We start from the raw sequence: 18,725 nt of genomic DNA, 5'->3' as shown, positions 1-18,725 counted from the left end.
GGGACACAAGAATGCCAACACCCCGGTAACCCGCCCACGGCTGTCCGGCCTACGAATACCTTCCTCGCCTTACTCTTCCACACCTTCTGCCTTCAGATTCACCTTGGGCGAAGGGACGGACGGCGTATCCGTAAGTCCTGCCTCACTGTGGTAAGTGAGAACATGGTGATTCACCAGCCCAACCGACTCCCCCTCATGCCTACCCCCCGAGTTGCACAACAAGAGGGACTCCTCCTCACACCGGCGCCAACTCTGCTTCGTCGCCCGGGGTAAATAGCTTGATGGCTGGCAAGCTTGACTGTTGGACCATGACGGTACCCAGTACTCCATAGAATGGAAGCTCTCCGCTCTCGCCGAACATCCCGTTTGCGACTCTGTTCCAGCTGGAGCCCCACCACCGCTTCCTACTTCCTCTTATTCCTGGCAGCTGGGTGGTGTTCTTCAGCTCCATTCTTCAAAAGTCTGATAAACCACCCCCCCAGCCTCTCGAATACGGGCTTAGTCTCCATCAACATGCATCACAAAGCTCTCCCCACCTTTCCTGTCGTCCAACGACCCAGACAAGAGTGAGCACGACATGGCTGGCCTGGGCTAACTCGTCCCACGGGTCCCAGTCGGAATGCAATGTAATGACATCCTCCCAAGGTGCCAATCCACCACCCAGAAAAGTCTACATCAATACATCACCTGATGTTCCTAGTTCCCGCCCACGCAGCACATCTCTTCTTCTCTCACTCACCATAATCCTTGGCTTTTAAGGGCCCACTGAAGATATCACAGAGTTACGGGTTATCTATCATATTTGGTATTGTTAGTAGCTATCATTGGCGACTACCCCTGGCGTTCACAAGGCTTCAACGCCAAATATCACGCATCAAACAGTTTACAGTGAAACGAATAAGTGAGAATAAAAGATGCGACCGCTTCCAGCAGCGCACATAGCCTTGCTTGCATGATTAAGACGATAATAGTGTACAAATGAGGGAAAAAGAAAAGAACATCATCCGCCGCAATCGCGAAGCTTCAAGCCAGCGTTCTGCGGGGTTTTTCTTCTCTCTTTCTCGTGAGCTCGCCCGATCCCCCCTTCTCAACCTTCTTGTTCTTGTCCACGACCTCTCTCTCCATCGTCGTCGTCCCCGTCCGACGACCAGAAACCTGGGATGGGCTCTTTTTAGAAGGTATTGGCACGTTCCTGGCACACGAATGGTTCGCATATAGAGAGTTGTGCTTCATTTCGCTGTCGCAACTCTCTCCAGCTATCAGTCAGGCCCATACGCTACCGCTTTCAAGAGGGCAGATGCTGCCGCTTTCCCCAGTTTCGAGCATCATGCCAAAATAGAGACAAAAGAAAACGAACGGCCAATTCATCACATCATCTTTGAATTTCCCGTTTCCCATACCATACTCCAACCCACGGCGTACTTTTCGTCCCAGAGACGCTTTCACATGGACATCTCTTCCACCACAGTAACCCGGCGTATCTCGCGTAGGCGGGCAGCAACCGGTTGCGAATGTCCATTTTCGAGCGATTGGTTCCGTGATGCAAATGAAATGGAATTGCCGTGACGTGCCGTCCTCGACCAAGGCACTGACCGACGATTCGCTCGCACCCGTGTCGTATCGCAAGCGAGCGTATAAACAAGAGTGAACGCCGTCCAAACGAGGTGCCGCCCACAACGCCCGGCAATGCTGTAAAACGCTGACCCGCAACAGAGGAGATGAATCTAAACATTAAGGAAAATTGGTAGCCGAGGCGACTGGTAGTTTATAGGATGCCAGAGTCCCTAAGGGCGTTGTTGAGGATCGTCTCCTTGACGGCCGCAAACACCAATCGGATGTTGGATGTGTCGGTTGCTTGAGTCAGGCTACAGTCGGATTAGCCCCCGCCCACCGAAACAATGACGCTTTCACTTACTGGGGATATAGGTTGAGGTGTGCTCGATTGACCTGATTGAACCTCCAGAGGAGGTACTTGGCTGCCTTGTTGACATCGTTACCGCCTGAGTAGTCGGGGAAGTAGTTGCCCAGTGGTGAACGTCCGAGCTTCTGCTTGAAGATATCCACCTTGTTCAGGAACAAGATGATACTGGTGCGCATGAACCACCGCGAGTTCACCACCGAGTCAAACAGTAGTAAGCTTTCCATCATTCGGTACTGTAGCCGTTAGTACACGGCATTGAGTGGGAGACGGCTTCGTGGGATGACGTACCTGACTGCTCTCCTCCAGCAAAACTTGGTCGTACTCGCTAAGGGCAACGCAGAAAATAATTGAAGTGACATTTTCGAAGCAATGAATCCACTTCTTTCTCTCACTTCTTTGACCGCCAACATCAAACATGCTGTAGAACTTGTTAGTATTTGCAAAGTGCGCACAGTCGATCACAGAGCCTCACTGTATGCTGAGTTGTCCCATCTGAAATCTTGTCTCGTAGATACCGGTCGTCTTCGTTCTGGCTCTAAGAACATCCATTTCGTTCGGGAGGTAGTCTGGTGCTACGATCCGCATGACCTCCTGGAAGAAGCTGTCGCAATCTTGTTAGCGTTTCTTGCCCCGACATCCCAAGTGTCCAATTGAGCACACTTACTACTCTGCAGAGTCCATCAAGTAGAACTCAGTCTGCCTCTCCATGAGCTGTTCCCTTGCGGGGTCGCTCCATATTGACTGGATGGCGATGCCAATCTGGGGATCGATGTGTGCTTGGGGGCCAGATTCGGCTGTGTATTCCATGAGGAAAGTGGCATACGCCTTGTTCTCTTCGATTACCGGTTCAATGTCGAATTGTCGCATGGCCTGGATCACTGCTTTTGCGCACTCCACCAGGTTCTTGAACACAGTCGGGCGATAGTTGTACAGTTCATCTTCCGAATAGCCCTTCAAATGGATAATCTTCATCTGCTTCACTATCGTGGATTTGCCACTTTCTCCGGATCCTGCGTGGTTGTCAGCAAGCCGGCTCCCCATCGAGATCCCTCAGAATTGAACTCTGGCGTCAAAACCTACCGAGCAGGAGAATCTTGCATTCCCGGCGTAACCTCTTCGAATCCTCCTCTAGTTGTCGGTCGATTGCCTGACTCTTCTTTTTCTGTTCCACCTCCTCATTGTTTGAGCTCATACAGGCACCCATTTTCGACAGAGGTCGAGGCTTCGGTCGAGCCGCTGACGGGAAGAGTAATGGGATTTGGGTGCGTTAAATGTTCGAGTGCAGGGCTCGTCGAGCCGTCGAATTGATTTAAACGCGCGTGAGGTCCCGAATGAATGCACGTTAAATGCCCATAGCAGTATTAGATAACGCTGGCGAGAAGAAAATTAATGGCGAGGCTGAGATGGATCGCAGGGCGTCGTCGATTGGTAGTGATGGTCGTTCGGCGGAGGACTCGGCGGTAACGTAGGCGTTTCGGATCAGGAGGCTTCGAGAGGACACAGCGACGACGAGGATCGAAACCGAAAGCGGTGAGTTGTTGGAAATGTTTATCGGACGGAGTGAGGATGGACGGATGATGAGCGACGACCCTGAAGATCGGGGATGGGCGGGAGTTGTCGAGGGAGATGGGTAGCGAAGGACGGAAGACGAGAGTGCGACCGGGAAGGCGGGCAAGGACAGTGTCGGAGGAACAAATGTGGGTATCACCAGGACCTCGACAGGCGGGCGGGTAAGTGCAATTGGGTACGGGCCTAAGCTAAGGTAAGCACCGATGTACCTTTGGTACCGAGAGCGACACCTTGGGTACCTTTGGGAGTACCTTGGCAGCGGAGGAGCGTACCTATTGCGTGAAGAGGTTGCCCGGATGGGTGGGTATATGGGGAGGAGACCTGGAGACCTGAGCCTTGTAAGACTGAGATCAGAGAGATGGCAATTTGGTATTGGAAGGTGATACGGATAGACAGCCTGGGTGTGACAAGAAAGCGCGTTCGGCCCAGGGAATGAATGGGACAAGAGATCAGGCCGTCCTGGCGGTTCGGATCTGATCTGTCAAGTGACGAAGGGGAATGAACTGTGAGGGAGATCGGAAAAAGAAAAGCAGCACAGAAGACTGGAAACGAGTTGGAGGGGAGGAAAGGGCCAGTGAGGAGAGCAGGTGTGGGTAAGAGGAAAAGGAATTCTGTCGTGCGGGAAAGTGTAAAGTTGATGCTAGTGGCAGGCTGGCCTTCGTGGAGTCGCAAAGAAGCAGCGGTATCGATGGCCAGGTACCTCTGCACTACGATCTACGGATACGGATACCTCTTCCGCTACCTCTACCTCTACCTCACGAGGTAAGGTACTTACGGCACTGACTACAAGAAGTGAGAGGATCAGAGAGACGGAGAGAACTGGGCGAGGCAAGACGCACACACACACACACACACACACACACACACACGCAAACACGTCCCCAATCCCATACGCAGTCAGCTCAGACAATCAGACCCATTCGGCCCAGACACCAATCACCCGCCTCCCTTCCCGTCGGGGTCCCTCAATCCTCAGTGCTCACTCCTCAGGTATGCGGCGGCATGGGTGACAGGGACACGTTCCCAGCGCAGAACTAAGTGGTGCAGCAGGCCCCGGCAAAGTTGGCAAGGCAAGGCCAGGGCGGCGGGGTGCGGGTGCGCGTGTGGTGTGTGGATCTGGATATGTATGGGTCTTGTCTCTTGTGCTGTGAGTGATGTGAGTGTGCGCGCGCGAGAGAGAGAGAGAGGGAGAGAGAGGGAGAGAGAGAGGAGAGAGACAGAGAGAAAGAGAGTGTGAGAGAGTGTGTGTGGACGGACTCGGCCTATGCCACCTGCGGACAGCTTCTTCAATCGACTTGGACAGGTCTTGGCCTGCCGGAGAGGGAACAGGCCGAGCAGGGAGTAGCCGGGAGAGGTATGCAGTGCTGATGGTGTAGAAACGGAGACGTGCGAGGGTGCGGCGTGTGGCGGGAGAACAGACAGGCACGAATGTACCTAAGGTCCTCCGTCAGGTGGTCAGTTATCCACGTCCATTGCTCAGCTTGCTGAAGCACAATTGAACGCCGGCTGACTGGTTGTGGGTGAGTGTATCTATGTGAGGTGGATGGAAGGCATCGACCACTTGTGGCTTGTTGGTGGACGGGATGCTTGGAACTAGCACATGGACGTATCCGTAGATACTAGGTAAGCACATAAGTAAGGTAGGCAAGCTCAGAAACCTTCAGGTGCAAGACACGAGCTGATGATGACGGACCAGGGCTTCAAGGTTCGGGGAGTTGGATCTGCTAAGGAACACCTTGTTCGAATCGTGGGTGTGAATATCTTGAGTGACTTGGAATTGAAGGCAAGGCAGAATATCCCACATGTTGCAGAGTACCAATACTGCGTATTCTCGAGAGTTGACACGGACTTTCCCTCAACCTACCTACCTCAAAAGGCAGGTATGGTAATCTTAGGTAAGCATGAAAAGGTACTTGGCAAATGGTCGAGGTACTTGCAGTCTCGGGTTGCTATTGGGGGCAAGAACAGAGCAGAGAAAAAGAGCAGGAGCTCTCTCCTCCAGTCCTTCGACTTGGGCAAGAGCCTACGAAGTACCTACCTTACCTGACTGCGGTACCGCTAAAAGGACAGACCAGCGACGGTATCCACTCGTTTTAGTCTCGTCTCCTCCCTCTGCCGCATGCATGGCATTTAAATCACTCTCATTGGATGCACACCCTGGCGACCCCGGCCAACTCAAGCTCTCCCAGATATTTACAGCTCACGGTACGTACCGACTTCTCATCTCCAGGCATTTCGGGATATTTTCTGCTCCTTGTTGTTCTTGCCAATCCCGACTGGGCTGGCGCTTGTTCTCATCCCTTTTGATCAATTTTGATTATTTGACATCTCCCCCAGGCGGCCCCCAATAGAATGTAATATGCGAGGATGCCGGCCTTGATGGGGATTGGCGAGGGAGCCTCAGGGAGCGTGAAAGGCTTGAGGTAAGGTAAGGCATCAGGCAATTGGAGACGTGAAATAAATAGATGAAGCTGTTGTGAAATTGGAAATTTGAGCAAGGGGCAGCTTGTCCATCCAAGCTGAGGCACGGCATGGTATACGCTATTAACAGGAGGTACTCACGCATACGGATACAGATATAGCAAAAGGCAAAGTGCAAAGTTTAATGGGCCGCGCTCCTGGCCTCAACCTTTTTTAAATCAAGGTCCACGTGCGTGCCTCTCATCCCACCACGTCTGACGGTCTTGCACTTTGCGGTAAGGTATCGCGCACCTACTGATCCGTACGAGGCACTTAGCACTTTGCAAATTGGCCTGCGCCGAGAGTCCATCCGACAACGCGAGTCCATCAGACAAGGTTCCGCCTCTGAGAAGGGCATCCTCGTCCCGCAACACGACAGAAAATTTTCATCCTCAAATCAGATTGATTTACGCTTACCGCCTCATGGTTCGTACTGGCAACGGAACATGATTTCAGGCCGCTCTTGAATTTTCTGCTACGTTACTACGGACCAATGGAGTAGGTATTACCCTCTCTCTCACTTTCCCATTCCCGCCCGACCCGATCGGTATCTGCACCCGGATGTCATCTCCTGCCATAATCCAGATTGCCGCAACCCGCACTTGCTTTACCTTACTTTTGTTACTTTTGTACGGAGTACCTATTCATCAAATAAGGTAGGCACCATTGTTAATCGCATGTCCTGAATGCTCTGTACTTTCAAGGTGTAATTCTGCCCTGGACAATCAATTTTATTCCTCGGCTTCCTCTCTCTCTCTCTCCACACACACACAGGCCCTCAACAGAAGCGGGAGAGGCCATAAACTTCACGGTACGGACGGATACGGATCTTGATATCGTTTGGATACTCAACCTATGTTCTTGGCCCCGAAAAATTTGGTCCATATAGGAAAGTCACAAAAGATTCGACCGCGCCCGGCAACGCGTCTCCGCATCCGGCACCCCCAGACGCACTGAACCAGCGAGCGCCGTCTTTTGCTGACAGAATGGAAGAGGGGGCCAGGCAATGGAACAAGTGTTTCAGTCACCACTCCCGAGTAATGACCCTTCCACAGCCCCCAGTCTAATCCTGACCCGCCAACATTTCGAGACGTTGGTTTGTCGACAGACCATCCCTTCGCTGCATAATTGGATAATTGATATTGGATGAAGTTACCGCTTCTGACCAAAAAGAAACAAACAGCGAATGGGTTCATTCGCAACATGCGACGCAAATGCAGATTTCTTCACCAACGACTCTGGCTAGCGACTTAACAGCCCTGACACGAGGCTTTATGGCTCGGCAATGATCGATGATCTTCTTCTATCTGGCGGTAACGAATCATCAGACCTCAATTTGAGGCGGGCTAAGAATGAGTGACCGCCATCAATGACGAGCTAAGTGGCATTCAGTCATCCCGAAGCTACAGTTTAAGCAGAATAGACGGATAACCTCCACCCGCCGACTAGGCGTCTGTGGCGTGAGTCCGGGCTTCTTTCTTGCCAGTCGACTGTGCAGATCTACCCATCCAGCATCGGCTCGTTTGCCATGTACGGGTTGATACTGCTTCGGTCACCGCTCCGCATCACACCGAGGAATGCAACCCATCTCACGCACAAGTCACAAATGCACACAGGCGAGGCGGAACATGTAAGCTGCACGCGGCCAGAACGTCGGCGATGCTACGGTTACGATGCGCTTGCGAATGCAGATACAACAAGACACAAAACCTTCTGTCATTGTTTGACCGGCTTTCCGTCTAGTTGACTTGCGGCCTACCGGCCACGTTCCAACGTCGCAGTGTTCCACCATCCCAGGACTCGGCAACTCAATTGCTCGACGAGCCATAGACCTCTCCCCCTTAAACCCCCCGAACCACTTTCAAAGAGATGGTTGTACGGCCCTAATCGTCTGCTGTTACACGGTGCCCAGACTCTCCTCGTGAAGCAATGGGGGTGAGGTATACGAACACCACGGCAATTGACCACATCCAAGTCAGACGCGCAGAATTCGGACCATGAAAACCTTATACACGCTTTGGGCACTTTCGTCGCTCCTCGAATTCCAGCATGGCTGCAGCCCCATCCTGGCTCTTGGCCCTTCTCACCCCAATATGAGGCTGCATCTTCGCCTTGGAAGCTAGAGGTCATCGAGCCCAGCCAAGCTTGTACATCAGACTCTACAGGTCAACATATGTAATTCGATCCTACATGGCCTGAGGGTGAGGCTATGAGCTACCGTAGGTACGAGGCTGCACGAGAAGTTCTAACTTGGGGCCCCCGAACTTCTCCAATGTCTGATACTCCTCTTCTCAACGTCAGTCTAGCCCCTCGACAAAGGGATTTAATACTGGCTTGAGCTTAATGGTCGACTCCGCACCGGAATTTGCGTCGTGACGGCATTTCATATTTCACGGCAACTCTGCCGTATGAGTTTAACAGGCTGTTTTCGTGTTAAGCCCGACCGGATACCTCTCAAGCGTTTGCGGGGGCATCGGCCACTTGCTTTGATGACAGGACAACCCTGGTCTCACGCACGCTTTCGTCAGAAAATCGACACTGATTGGGCCCAGTGTGAGTGTCTTCTGAGCGCCTTATCCAATCGGCTAGCGTCAATGGCCTGGCGGTTCACAGGCCCTTTGGAACAGATATCGGCAGGGAGCACACGTGGGAGAAGGAGGCATCAAGTCTCATCTTCTCTGATCAGTTTGAAGGGCCGGACACACAGACATGGGTCCGTCAACAAACAACCAAACGGTCCGCTCGCCATTGAGCATTTGTTTGATCAATGTTCGCCAGGCCTTGTTTATACCACGTCGAGCTCGTCGGATCATACCAGCGTGGCCACGGCTACTTCCAGCTATTCCACGTGCGTCGGTTCTTTCGGCCGGCCAGGGCAGTCATTCCAAAGGATCGCAATCGTATTTGAAGCCGTGGTCGGGGAGGAGCGCCCTGCCATCGAGACAGCACGACTGAGAAGTGCATGAGATCTTCAGCCGAGAAAGCCTTACACCTGAATACTTCTCTGCAGCGACACTGATACTCTCGTCGGAATCCCCTGTCAAGTTTTTCTTATCAGCTTCCCGAAAAAGACAAGCTCCGATGCACGTTGACTTCCCTGGATGCCTTGCCTCTCGTCGGCGTAAATCCAGCTTTCATGCCACTGCTCGGCGCTTACTGTGTAGCCGGATGGTCTGTTCTCTTAGCCAGGCACCTCAGGCCGGGATGCAGGACATTCTCCGATGAAGACTTTCAAGGTCCGACTTTGCGACAACGGCCCACTCTTGAGCCGGCAAATCATACAAACCTCTCAACAGTACTCCGTAGTTGAAGGATGAATTCCGACCGTAGCCAATTTCCCTTGGCAACGCGGTCTACGTGTCCGTGCTGACTCTAGGGGCAAAGGAAACAGCCGAAGATGAATAATGCCGTTCCTAAGATCGCCATACAACACCTCAGCGACATCGCTAGAACGATCTGTTTCATAACATCCGGGACCACTATATCCTCCATGTGTTCAAACAGGAGCAAATTCTGCTTCTGGAAGCTGCTTCGAAATGTTTGCAAGTAGCAACAATAGACGGTCGGTGAGTTGATCGGATAGTGCCCTCGATTGTCTTAGGGTCGTCCCTTTTGAGGCTTCCTGAGTTTGGCCAGTATACATCCGGACTCCAACGGACAACGGTTCTGGTCTTTTCTGGAATATCTTCAGCCAAACCGGCAAGTTCAGGCGAATGGCCTTCCTGACTTCATCGGCAACGTGTCCCACACGTTGATAAGTTGAAGAAGGGTGTGCTGAGCTTTTTCGTGGGTGTCCTGGATGTTTCACGTCATCTCATGAGGAGCCCCCTTTCTCCCTGAGTAATGTTTTTGCCCACATTACGGAGATCTTACTCTTTTCTGATTTCTGATCGCATTCTGCCGTTGAGGAGTTGGTAACCCTTTTTTTTCCTTTCTCGCAGGGTGATGAGATTGTTCATATCTGGGACGAACGGAGGCTCCATCGCGCATGATTCGCTCTAGAGACTCGCCACGTCGTCCCTTTTCCACAGAAACCTCGGGTTGTGGAGGGTTGGTAAAGCGGCATGAAAAAAGGTTATCGTCTTTCGGGTTCGTGAAATGGAAGGGTGTGGTAACATGGCCAACGATTTGATCAAGCTTCTTTTTTTGCTCGCCACGTGCTTGAGGGGATATTGATACTGGGATGTGTCGTCTTGCGGGTTCGAAACAACGTTTTGGGATGTTTTTCTCGAAAAGGAACTTGTAAGCCGCCGCCAATGAGCTGAGCTACGGCTTTCTTGTCTCTCTACACCACAAAAGTGTCTGGGGAGGTGTCAGTCTGTTGTTTCTTGAGACGTCATTGTAGGTGTGGGTTGGATTTGACTTGGTAGCTGAGCATCCTGGCTGGGCAGAGGACAATCTGGGATAAGTAACTGCGTAGGTATTCGGGACCGAGCAGCATGTGTTGGAGCGAGCAGAGATGTGGAAAGTCGTCTGGGAGGTTGGCTATTCGGGCAGTTTATACGAATAATGTCCGTAGTCCGGCGCGGCTCGTCAGTGACAGCGGTTCGGCGGGATACCCAACCGGGTGTGAGGTTGCCCGGACCATTCGTCCGGCACGCGGCCGAACAAGAAGGCCCCATAATTCCGGGCACAATTATACGTGAGCCACGACGTGGCTTGCATATACGGCATACCAAAGATCCTTTTGCCAAGGGAGAGAGAGAGGATTTGTGAGGTGTTCATGATGGGTATTTCCAAGCGTGACAAAGCTGATTATGCTTACTACCCTTACCACTGTTTTTCTTGAAATGGCAGGACGACGGGGTTTGTAGTCATCTGCCGCGCGGGAAGAGGGTTCTTGCAGTTCTGCGGTTAGGAGGATCAGCAAATATGAGGTCTTTGAGATTGGTGATGATTACATGAGGAGGGAAGTTGTTTACGAAAGATGGATTCAAAGGTTTGATTCCGCTTTCTGGGGCTTGCGAGGTTGGTCACGCCAGATGGTCCAGAGCAAGCCTCCTGCTTCGTGTATATCTCGGGGAGAAATGGACTTGTGTGATGATATCATGGGTGAAGGGGCATGGTGATGCTTGAAGACGCGCCTAGACAGCATAGCATCGAAGCGAAAGATTCGATGTGCGGGGGGGGATCCTGGCGGATGTTGAATGCTTTGTTGGACTCTTGACGCGAAGGAATGATAAATATCATGATATCCTACGTTCTAGATTTCAGGATATCCGTCTCGGAATCATCAGACAGGAAGATCTTTTACAACCAATATCAAAATCAAACAATTCCCACAAACTAGTACAGACACGACGTCTTGAAAGACATAAACCAACATGATTGCCGCAAAGCCCATCGTTCTCTATGGCCACAGTACGTTTTCCGAACTTGGCATCTTCATCTCACCTCATGAACCTGGACTAGATACTAAATATTCTCATTGCAGGCTACACCCCTAATCCGTCCAAAGTGGTCATGATACTCGAGGAACTCAAGATCCCATACGAGCATGTAACGTCTCCCTTGCCTTCGTCGACCTTTGCATGTCGTATTTCCATCCCCTCCTCTCCGTCATGGTATACCCCAACCTCAGCCACCGCAATCCACACCCCGGCCAAGACCCAGCATCTGTCCAAGACACACTTACACACATCTACACTTCGTCTTGCTGAACCGAATACACTTTCACCTAGATCATCATCGACCTCGCCGTCGTAAAGGAGGAACCCTATCTCTCCATCAATCCAAACGGTCGCCTCCCGGCCATCAAAGACCCCAATACGGGCATCACACTCTGGGAATCGGGTGCCATTGTCGAGTACCTCGTTGAGACGTATGATGACGCAGGCGCGCTCTCCCTCACTTCTCAAGAGGATAGGTTCCTCTTAAAGCAGTGGTTGCATTTCCAGGTGTCTGGCCAGGTGCGTTTTTCTTTCTCTCACACATAAAAGCTTGCATATGTGCTCCGACCGTTTTACTGCTTTGGTTTCTTCCCCCCTCCCCTTGGCATGTACTATCATGACTGTTCTTGATAGTAGGACGGATGACTTTTTTGTCGGAAAATAAACGGCGACAAATAGTTGACCGTGGTGTTTTGCTCATGTAGGGCCCGTACTTTGGCCAGCTTGGCTGGTTCAAGCTCTTCCACTCCGAAGATGTCCCCAGCGCCAAGGAGAGGTACGAGGAGCAGACCGTCCGCGTCCTCTCGGTCCTCGATCGCGCCCTCAAGGGCAAGAAGTACCTCGTCGGAGACAAAGCGTACGTTTGTTTTGAGAGAGAGAGCGAGAGAAAGAGAGAGGGAAAGGGAGACCCCCATCCCGTCCCTGCTCCCCTTTCCCACTTCCCACTTCTTCCGCCCATCACCCCCTTTTTCTATCTGGATCCATCTATGAATAGCAGGTCAACTCCCATACCTCTCCACTTTCCCCAGAAAAGAACCCACTATTCCGATGCATCCAGAGTTCTTCCATGATTCTATACCACATTTGCACGCATTGTAACTGACGACGGGCTGTGCTATGTAGGACCTACGCCGATATCGCCTTCATGCCGTGGGACCAGCTCGCGAGAGTCCTCATCGGCGAGGGGTGGAGCGCCAAGTGGGAAGTCGACTCCAAGTATCCCGACTACGCCGCCTGGGCCGAGAGGATTCGCGCCCGGCCTGCGGTCAAGAGTGTACTGGAGACCATGGGAAAGCAGCGGGCTGCTGAAGAGAAGCAGGCTAAAGCCCAAGAGTGGGTGGACGGGAGTTGAGCCATACTTGAGCTGGCTACATGGACGTATGCAGTTGTCAAATAGGGAGTCAGCTTAGGGAGTCAATAATTATTCTCTTCCTAGCAGAGGGACCCATATGATATTGTCTGTATATGTGAATATGTGCAAATGAAAACACGGCGGCTTTGGAGAAAACAGTCCATTATCCTTCTTCAGCCTTCCGTCCCGCCTCGCAAGACGGCAGGAATATCAGAGCCGGTGCCAAGAAAAGGGCCGCGAAGCAAACCTAATCCTCCCAGATGGCAACTTTGGCCTTCTCGGCCTCCTCCAGCCGGCGCTTCTCAGCAGCCTTCTCCTCATCCCTGCGTTTCCGCTCCTTCTCCTTGACAGCCTTGTCGTAGGCCCTCTGTTCCTCCGTCATCCGGGGTACCTTTACGCCCAGGGCGCTGGCAATCATGCGCCGGGCCACGGCGTCCGTCTTTTCTGGCCTGGGGCGTGGTGAGGCAGCGTCCTGGCCACTGCCACCACCCGAAGACGCACCGGCACCAGCGGCAACGGAGTCGACGCTGGCGTAGGGGTTGGGGAAGGACCTGTCTGCGGCGTTGTATGTTGGTGAGATGGGGGTTGGCGGCGGGGCCTTGGCGCCGTCGCTTTGTGGCTTCACGGCTTGCTCCTCTTCCTCCTCATCCTCGTCTACGTCCTCGTCTTCCCAGGAGTCTGCTACTGGTTCTTTGGTTTTCTTGGTGGATGGTGTCTTTTTGGAGCTGTTTATTGAAAGCTTGGAGAGCGAGGACGTAACGTCTGACTTTTGATTCGACGAAGGCATGATGGTAGTGTGTATATATGGATAGATATTAAGATGTAGAAGAAGAGAGAGGTGTGTGTGAGAGAGAGAGACGACAGATTGTTGCTTGAGAAGAATAGGAGGTTGAGATGGCCAGGAACCCGGGTACGGTTCCGTCGGGAAGCGAGGTAAAGAGTGGGTAAAGTTCCGGGTAGCAGGGAAGGTCGATCGGTGGACGACGGGGCGGTGGTCTTTGGACGAAGCCGATGAAGGATCAACAAGGTGAGGTACAGCTTGCAGCTGGAGTGATGCTGGAGATCTGAGAGGGCTCCGTCGAGACGACTCTTGATAGAACCAGGGTCTGATGAATGGATGACCAAGTTTCTGTGCGGTGTGAAGCTCCTGGAGAAAACAGGATGAGAGAAAGGAGGAAGATAATACCCGTAGCAGGAAACAAGTTCTGATAAATACTAGATTGATGTAACTCGAAGTGGCCTCGGCTCCTTTCAGGTGTGCGAACGGACTGCTGTTAGACGGGCACGACGGGATGGCGGGACGTGGATGGGCTGTTTGTGCTTGGAACCCTTTCCCATTGTGGGGTTGGGTTGGTGCCCCTTCCCCGCAGCGAGTCAGAGGGACAGTCTGGAAGGCGCTGCGGCAGCGCGGGAGATGGCATAGGCAAATGGTTCATGTATCCGTACTGAGGTGTTTTTCGCCGTATATCACAGCATAAGACTATCTCAACCCGGTAGTACTATGGGCAGGTGACTGTACACGATGAAGATATATTACAGAAGTACGGAACTTGCACATTATAATTGTACAAAACACGGTTGCCCCTCGCCGAGCCAAAAGTTGATGTCTCTGTACGGAATACACCTCAGTGACGGGTAGCTGCGGCGCCAACCACTGCCGTCTCCAGCTTCGCCAGCACCAGCCACTGGACAACTCAATCTGTGGGGAACGTCGTCCTGGAGGGACCTCCTTAGGTAAGCTGCCCCGCCGGCAAACGGGGCCGAAGTTCTTCCTGGTTCCAGAGCCAACTCCCGCCTCCGCCGTGCGCTGAGTGGCCAGGCACGGGAGGCAACGTCAGTGCTCATTGATTTTTTTGGTGATGTCGTTTACTCTTTAGTCTCCCCCCGACTGTCTCCATAATAGCTTGAAAGCCTACTCAACTCACCTACACTCTGTATTTGTAAGGCGTCAGGAGGCGATGCGCATTGCGATTTAGGACTCGGAGTCCTTTTCACCACCCTTCTACACAAATACAAACACCTGCAACCCTTCCAATTGCATTCCCCCAATCTCTTTTGTTTTGTCAACGATTCAAACAATACAGCGGCACACCTTGATTCGCCCTCGGCCCTGTATTACCCGATCACCACGTGCCGCGACCGGAGCTTCTTCCTCCCCCAACTGCCGGCAACATGGTGATGCGATCAAGCTTTCCGAGGCGTCTGGCCCTCGGTCGCTCAACAAACTACCTCAGAAACCCCTACGCGGCCTCGAGTAGCAGGTTACCCGTAGCGAGTACTCCGAGGAGCTCCGCATCCACCTTCGACCGCCTTCTCCTCACCACCCGCCCATCCCAGCGAGCCGTCGCCCCATTCTCAACGTCAACACGATGGCTGAAGGAGGAGGACAACAGCTTCTTCGACCGTGCTGTCGAGCCCCTATCCGAGGAAGAACAAAAGGCGAACCTGAAGCACCAGCGCGAGCTCGAGGAGAAGGAGTTGGCCGAGGCCAAGAGCTCTAACTCCGAGTCATCCGCCAAGGGCGAGGCCTCGGGAGCTGCACAGGATGGCAAGGCCGGTAGTGCGGCTGGTGGCTCATCAGCGGGATCCGGCGGCGGCGATGACAAGGGCGACGGCAGCGGCAGACGCGGACGCAGAGCCTCTGACAAGAGCCTGCAGAAGCCCGTTGTGCCCGACGTCTACCCCCAAGTCCTCGCTATCCCGATTGCGAAGCGACCACTGTTCCCCGGTTTCTACAAGGCTATCACCATCAAGGACCCGAACGTCGCCGCGGCCATCACCGAGATGATCAAGAGAGGCCAACCGTATGTCGGTGCCTTCTTGTTCAAGGACGAGAACCAAGACGAGGACGTTATCCGCAATGTCGATGACGTCTACGATACCGGTGTCTTTGCGCAGATCACGAGTGCGTTCCCCATGCATGGTGAGCAGGGCGCCCTGACGGCTATCCTCTACCCTCACCGCCGTATCCGCCTTTCGAGCTTGCTGCCGCCGGGAACGGAGGACAAGAAGCCGAGCGAAGCCAAGGTCGAGCCGGTGCCCGAGCCGATACCTTCGAAGCCCACTGATGAAGAGGCCCAACAAGAGAAGAAGGGCGACGTCGTTGCCAGCTTCGAGGAGAGTGCCGTGGCCCCCAAAGTCGAGCAGGCGGCGGAGAAGTACGAGCCCACCGCGTTCCTCAAGAGATATCCCGTCAGTCTCGTCAACGTGGAGAACTTGACCGAAGAGCCCTACGACCCCAAGAGCGCTGTCATCCGTGCCGTCACAAACGAGATTGTCAACGTGTTCAAGGAGGTCGCCACGATGAACAGCCTTTTCCGTGATCAAATCTCAACATTCTCAATGAGCCAGTCCACTGGCAACGTGACGTCCGAGCCGGCCAAGCTTGCAGATTTCGCCGCCGCCGTGTCTTCTGGCGAGCAGGGCGAGTTGCAAGAGGTCCTGTCGAGTCTCAACGTGGAGGAGAGAATGCAAAAGGCGCTGATCGTCTTGAAGAAGGAGCTCATGAACGCGCAGCTCCAGTCAAAGATCACCAAGGACGTCGAGAGTAAGATTACTAAGCGTCAGCGGGAGTACTGGTTGATGGAGCAGATGAAGGGCATCCGTCGCGAGTTGGGCCTCGAGTCCGACGGCAAGGACAAGCTGGTTGAGAAGTTCAAGGAGAAGGCCAACAACCTGGCCATGCCTGAGGCCGTGCGCAAGGTGTTTGACGACGAGATCAATAAGCTTGCCCATCTCGAGCCTGCAGCGTCCGAGTTCAATGTCACGCGAAACTACCTGGACTGGCTAACGCAGATCCCCTGGGGCCAGCGCAGCGCGGAGAACTTTGGTATCCAAAACGCCATGACGGTCCTGGATGAGGATCACTACGGGCTTAAGGATGTCAAGGACCGCATCCTGGAGTTCATTGCTGTTGGCAAGCTGCGTGGTACCGTTGAGGGCAAGATCATCTGCTTCGTCGGTCCTCCCGGTGTTGGAAAGACGTCCATTGGCAAGTCCATTGCCCGCGCCCTGAACCGCCAGTACTACCGATTCAGCGTCGGTGGTCTCACCGACGTGGCCGAAATCAAGGGTCACCGCAGAACCTACGTCGGTGCCCTGCCCGGTCGCATCATCCAGGCGCTCAAGAAGTGCCAGACCGAGAACCCCCTGATCCTCATTGACGAGATTGACAAGATTGGCCGCGGCTACCAAGGTGACCCCTCATCGGCTCTGCTTGAGCTGCTCGACCCGGAGCAGAACAGCTCCTTCCTGGACCACTACATGGACGTCCCCGTCGACCTGTCCAAGGTACTCTTCGTCTGCACCGCCAACATGACGGACACCATCCCGCGACCCCTTCTCGACCGCATGGAGCTCATCCAGCTGTCGGGCTACGTCGCCGACGAGAAGAAGGCCATCGCCGATAAGTACCTCGCCCCGGCCGCCCGCGAAGCCGCAGGTCTGGCCAACGCCGACGTCACGCTCAGTGAGGAAGCCATTGAGGAGCTCATCAAGTCGTACGCCCGCGAGTCCGGCGTCCGCAACCTCAAGAAGCAGATTGAAAAGGTCTACCGCAAATCCGCCCTCAAGATCGTCCAGGACCTCGGCGAGGAGGTTCTCCCCGAGAAAGAGGCCCTGACCGAGGAAGGCAAGGAGGCGCTCGAGGCGTCGGAAACGAAAGCCGAGGAGGCGCGCGAGACGGGCGAGCAGCCGGCCGAGACGCCGACCGCCGAGAAGCCTCGCGTCGCCCTCAACGTCCCCGACACGGTCCACGTCACCATCGGCAAGGAGAATCTCGTTGACTACGTCGGCCCCCCCGTCTTCACCTCGGACCGCCTCTACGAGGTCAACCCCGCCGGCGTGGCCATGGGTCTCGCATGGACCCAGATGGGTGGCGCCGCCATGTACATCGAGTCCATCCTCCAGGCGCCCCTTCGACCGAGCAGCCGCCCCGGGCTCGAGATCACGGGTAACCTCAAGAACGTCATGAAGGAGTCGACTACGATTGCCTACTCGTTTGCCAAATCCCTCATGGTCAAGGACTTCCCCGACAACCACTTCTTCGACAAGGCGAGGCTGCACCTGCACGTCCCCGACGGCGCCGTCTCCAAGGACGGACCCTCGGCCGGCATCACCATGGCCACCTCGCTCCTTTCCCTCGCCCTCGACACCCCCGTCAACCCCACCGTCGCCATGACGGGCGAGCTCACGCTCACAGGCAAGGTCCTCCGCATCGGCGGACTGCGTGAGAAGACGGTTGCTGCGCGCCGCGCCGGCTGCAAGATGATTATCTTCCCCAAGGACTGCATGTCCGACTGGCTGGAGCTCCCAGAGGTACGTCCTACTATCTACTACAACTACGGCGCACACTTGGATCTCACAGAATTAATGCTGACACATCACTACAGAACATCAAGGAGGGCATCGAGGGCAAGCCCGTGGCGTGGTACTCTGACGTCTTTGACCTCATCTTCCCGGAACTCGACCGCGAGGCCGCCAACAAGTGCAAGACGTGCGAGTGGAAAAAGGACCAGGACGACAAGAAGAAGAAGGATAAGAAGAAGAAGAAGAGGGACGACTCTGACGATGAGGACGACGACTAGATGCATCGCCCGCTCTCAAGCGCCTCCCCGCGAGGGAAAAAGAAAGGAGCGGAAAATCTACAAACAGATTTTTTCACGACATTGTTCACGCGATAGATGGTTTCCACCCCGTTGACGCATCCTGTTTCCCCCAATCCCTGCAAGGATGACCCCCCCCCCCGCGCGCCTCAACCCCCCAAATCCTTCACGCCCTGTGGGGGCTACAGACGCGTCGAAGAGAAGGGAAGGGAAGGGACCTGGCAAGGTGAATATTGCCAAGGGGCGACGGATGACAGACCGAATGGATGCAGTCTGGTGGAAAAGGAGAACCAAAGCCGGACGATTAGACGAATCCGCATAAAAATGTTACGGCATATCAACAACAACAACCACAACACACACACACACACACACACAACCCTCCCTCCTCTCGATACCGCATCTCTACTCTAGATGGTTCATTTTTTTAT

At 53.9% G+C, this 18,725-nt stretch overlaps 6 protein-coding genes across 6 annotated transcripts; 2 read left to right on the top strand and 4 right to left on the bottom strand.

Annotated features, from left to right (window-relative positions):
- Positions 1-1,765: 1,765 nt before the first annotated feature.
- BDP55DRAFT_540493 (guanine nucleotide-binding protein alpha-3 subunit) lies at positions 1,766-3,125 on the bottom strand (the record flags this gene model as incomplete). Its single annotated transcript, XM_060568130.1, has 6 exons — positions 1,766-1,865; positions 1,916-2,154; positions 2,210-2,339; positions 2,394-2,522; positions 2,586-2,931; positions 3,002-3,125. 6 exons carry the CDS (start codon positions 3,123-3,125, stop codon positions 1,766-1,768), a joined length of 1,068 nt encoding a protein of 355 aa, XP_060435498.1.
- A 2,433-nt stretch (positions 3,126-5,558) lies between these two features.
- BDP55DRAFT_644687 (uncharacterized protein) lies at positions 5,559-6,083 on the bottom strand. The gene has a single exon (XM_060573590.1). The coding sequence runs from the start codon at positions 6,054-6,056 to the stop codon at positions 5,808-5,810; it is 249 nt and encodes an 82-aa protein (XP_060435497.1). The 5' UTR covers positions 6,057-6,083; the 3' UTR covers positions 5,559-5,807.
- A 524-nt stretch (positions 6,084-6,607) lies between these two features.
- Positions 6,608-7,302, bottom strand: BDP55DRAFT_205683 (uncharacterized protein). Its single transcript, XM_060565965.1, has one exon. The coding sequence runs from the start codon at positions 7,153-7,155 to the stop codon at positions 6,799-6,801; it is 357 nt and encodes a 118-aa protein (XP_060435496.1). The 5' UTR covers positions 7,156-7,302; the 3' UTR covers positions 6,608-6,798.
- A 3,972-nt stretch (positions 7,303-11,274) lies between these two features.
- BDP55DRAFT_689792 (URE2 protein) lies at positions 11,275-12,691 on the top strand (the record flags this gene model as incomplete). The annotated part of the gene is made up of 5 exons (XM_060576780.1): positions 11,275-11,311; positions 11,385-11,449; positions 11,632-11,859; positions 12,045-12,196; positions 12,463-12,691. The coding sequence occupies 5 exons, from the start codon at positions 11,275-11,277 to the stop codon at positions 12,689-12,691; spliced, it is 711 nt and encodes a 236-aa protein (XP_060435495.1).
- A 247-nt stretch (positions 12,692-12,938) lies between these two features.
- BDP55DRAFT_723387 (uncharacterized protein) lies at positions 12,939-13,478 on the bottom strand (the record flags this gene model as incomplete). Its single annotated transcript, XM_060578744.1, has 1 exon — positions 12,939-13,478. The coding sequence occupies one exon, from the start codon at positions 13,476-13,478 to the stop codon at positions 12,939-12,941; it is 540 nt and encodes a 179-aa protein (XP_060435494.1).
- A 1,385-nt stretch (positions 13,479-14,863) lies between these two features.
- BDP55DRAFT_541264 (lon protease) lies at positions 14,864-18,276 on the top strand (the record flags this gene model as incomplete). The annotated part of the gene is made up of 2 exons (XM_060568202.1): positions 14,864-18,007; positions 18,082-18,276. The coding sequence occupies 2 exons, from the start codon at positions 14,864-14,866 to the stop codon at positions 18,274-18,276; spliced, it is 3,339 nt and encodes a 1,112-aa protein (XP_060435493.1).
- Between the last annotated feature and the right edge of the window lie 449 nt (positions 18,277-18,725).

This window comes from Colletotrichum godetiae (genome assembly GCF_030913485.1).
Source record: "Colletotrichum godetiae strain CBS 193.32 chromosome Unknown BDP55scaffold_3, whole genome shotgun sequence".
Taxonomy (NCBI): domain Eukaryota; kingdom Fungi; phylum Ascomycota; class Sordariomycetes; order Glomerellales; family Glomerellaceae; genus Colletotrichum; species Colletotrichum godetiae.
This window is presented reverse-complemented; position numbering and strand designations above follow the sequence as displayed.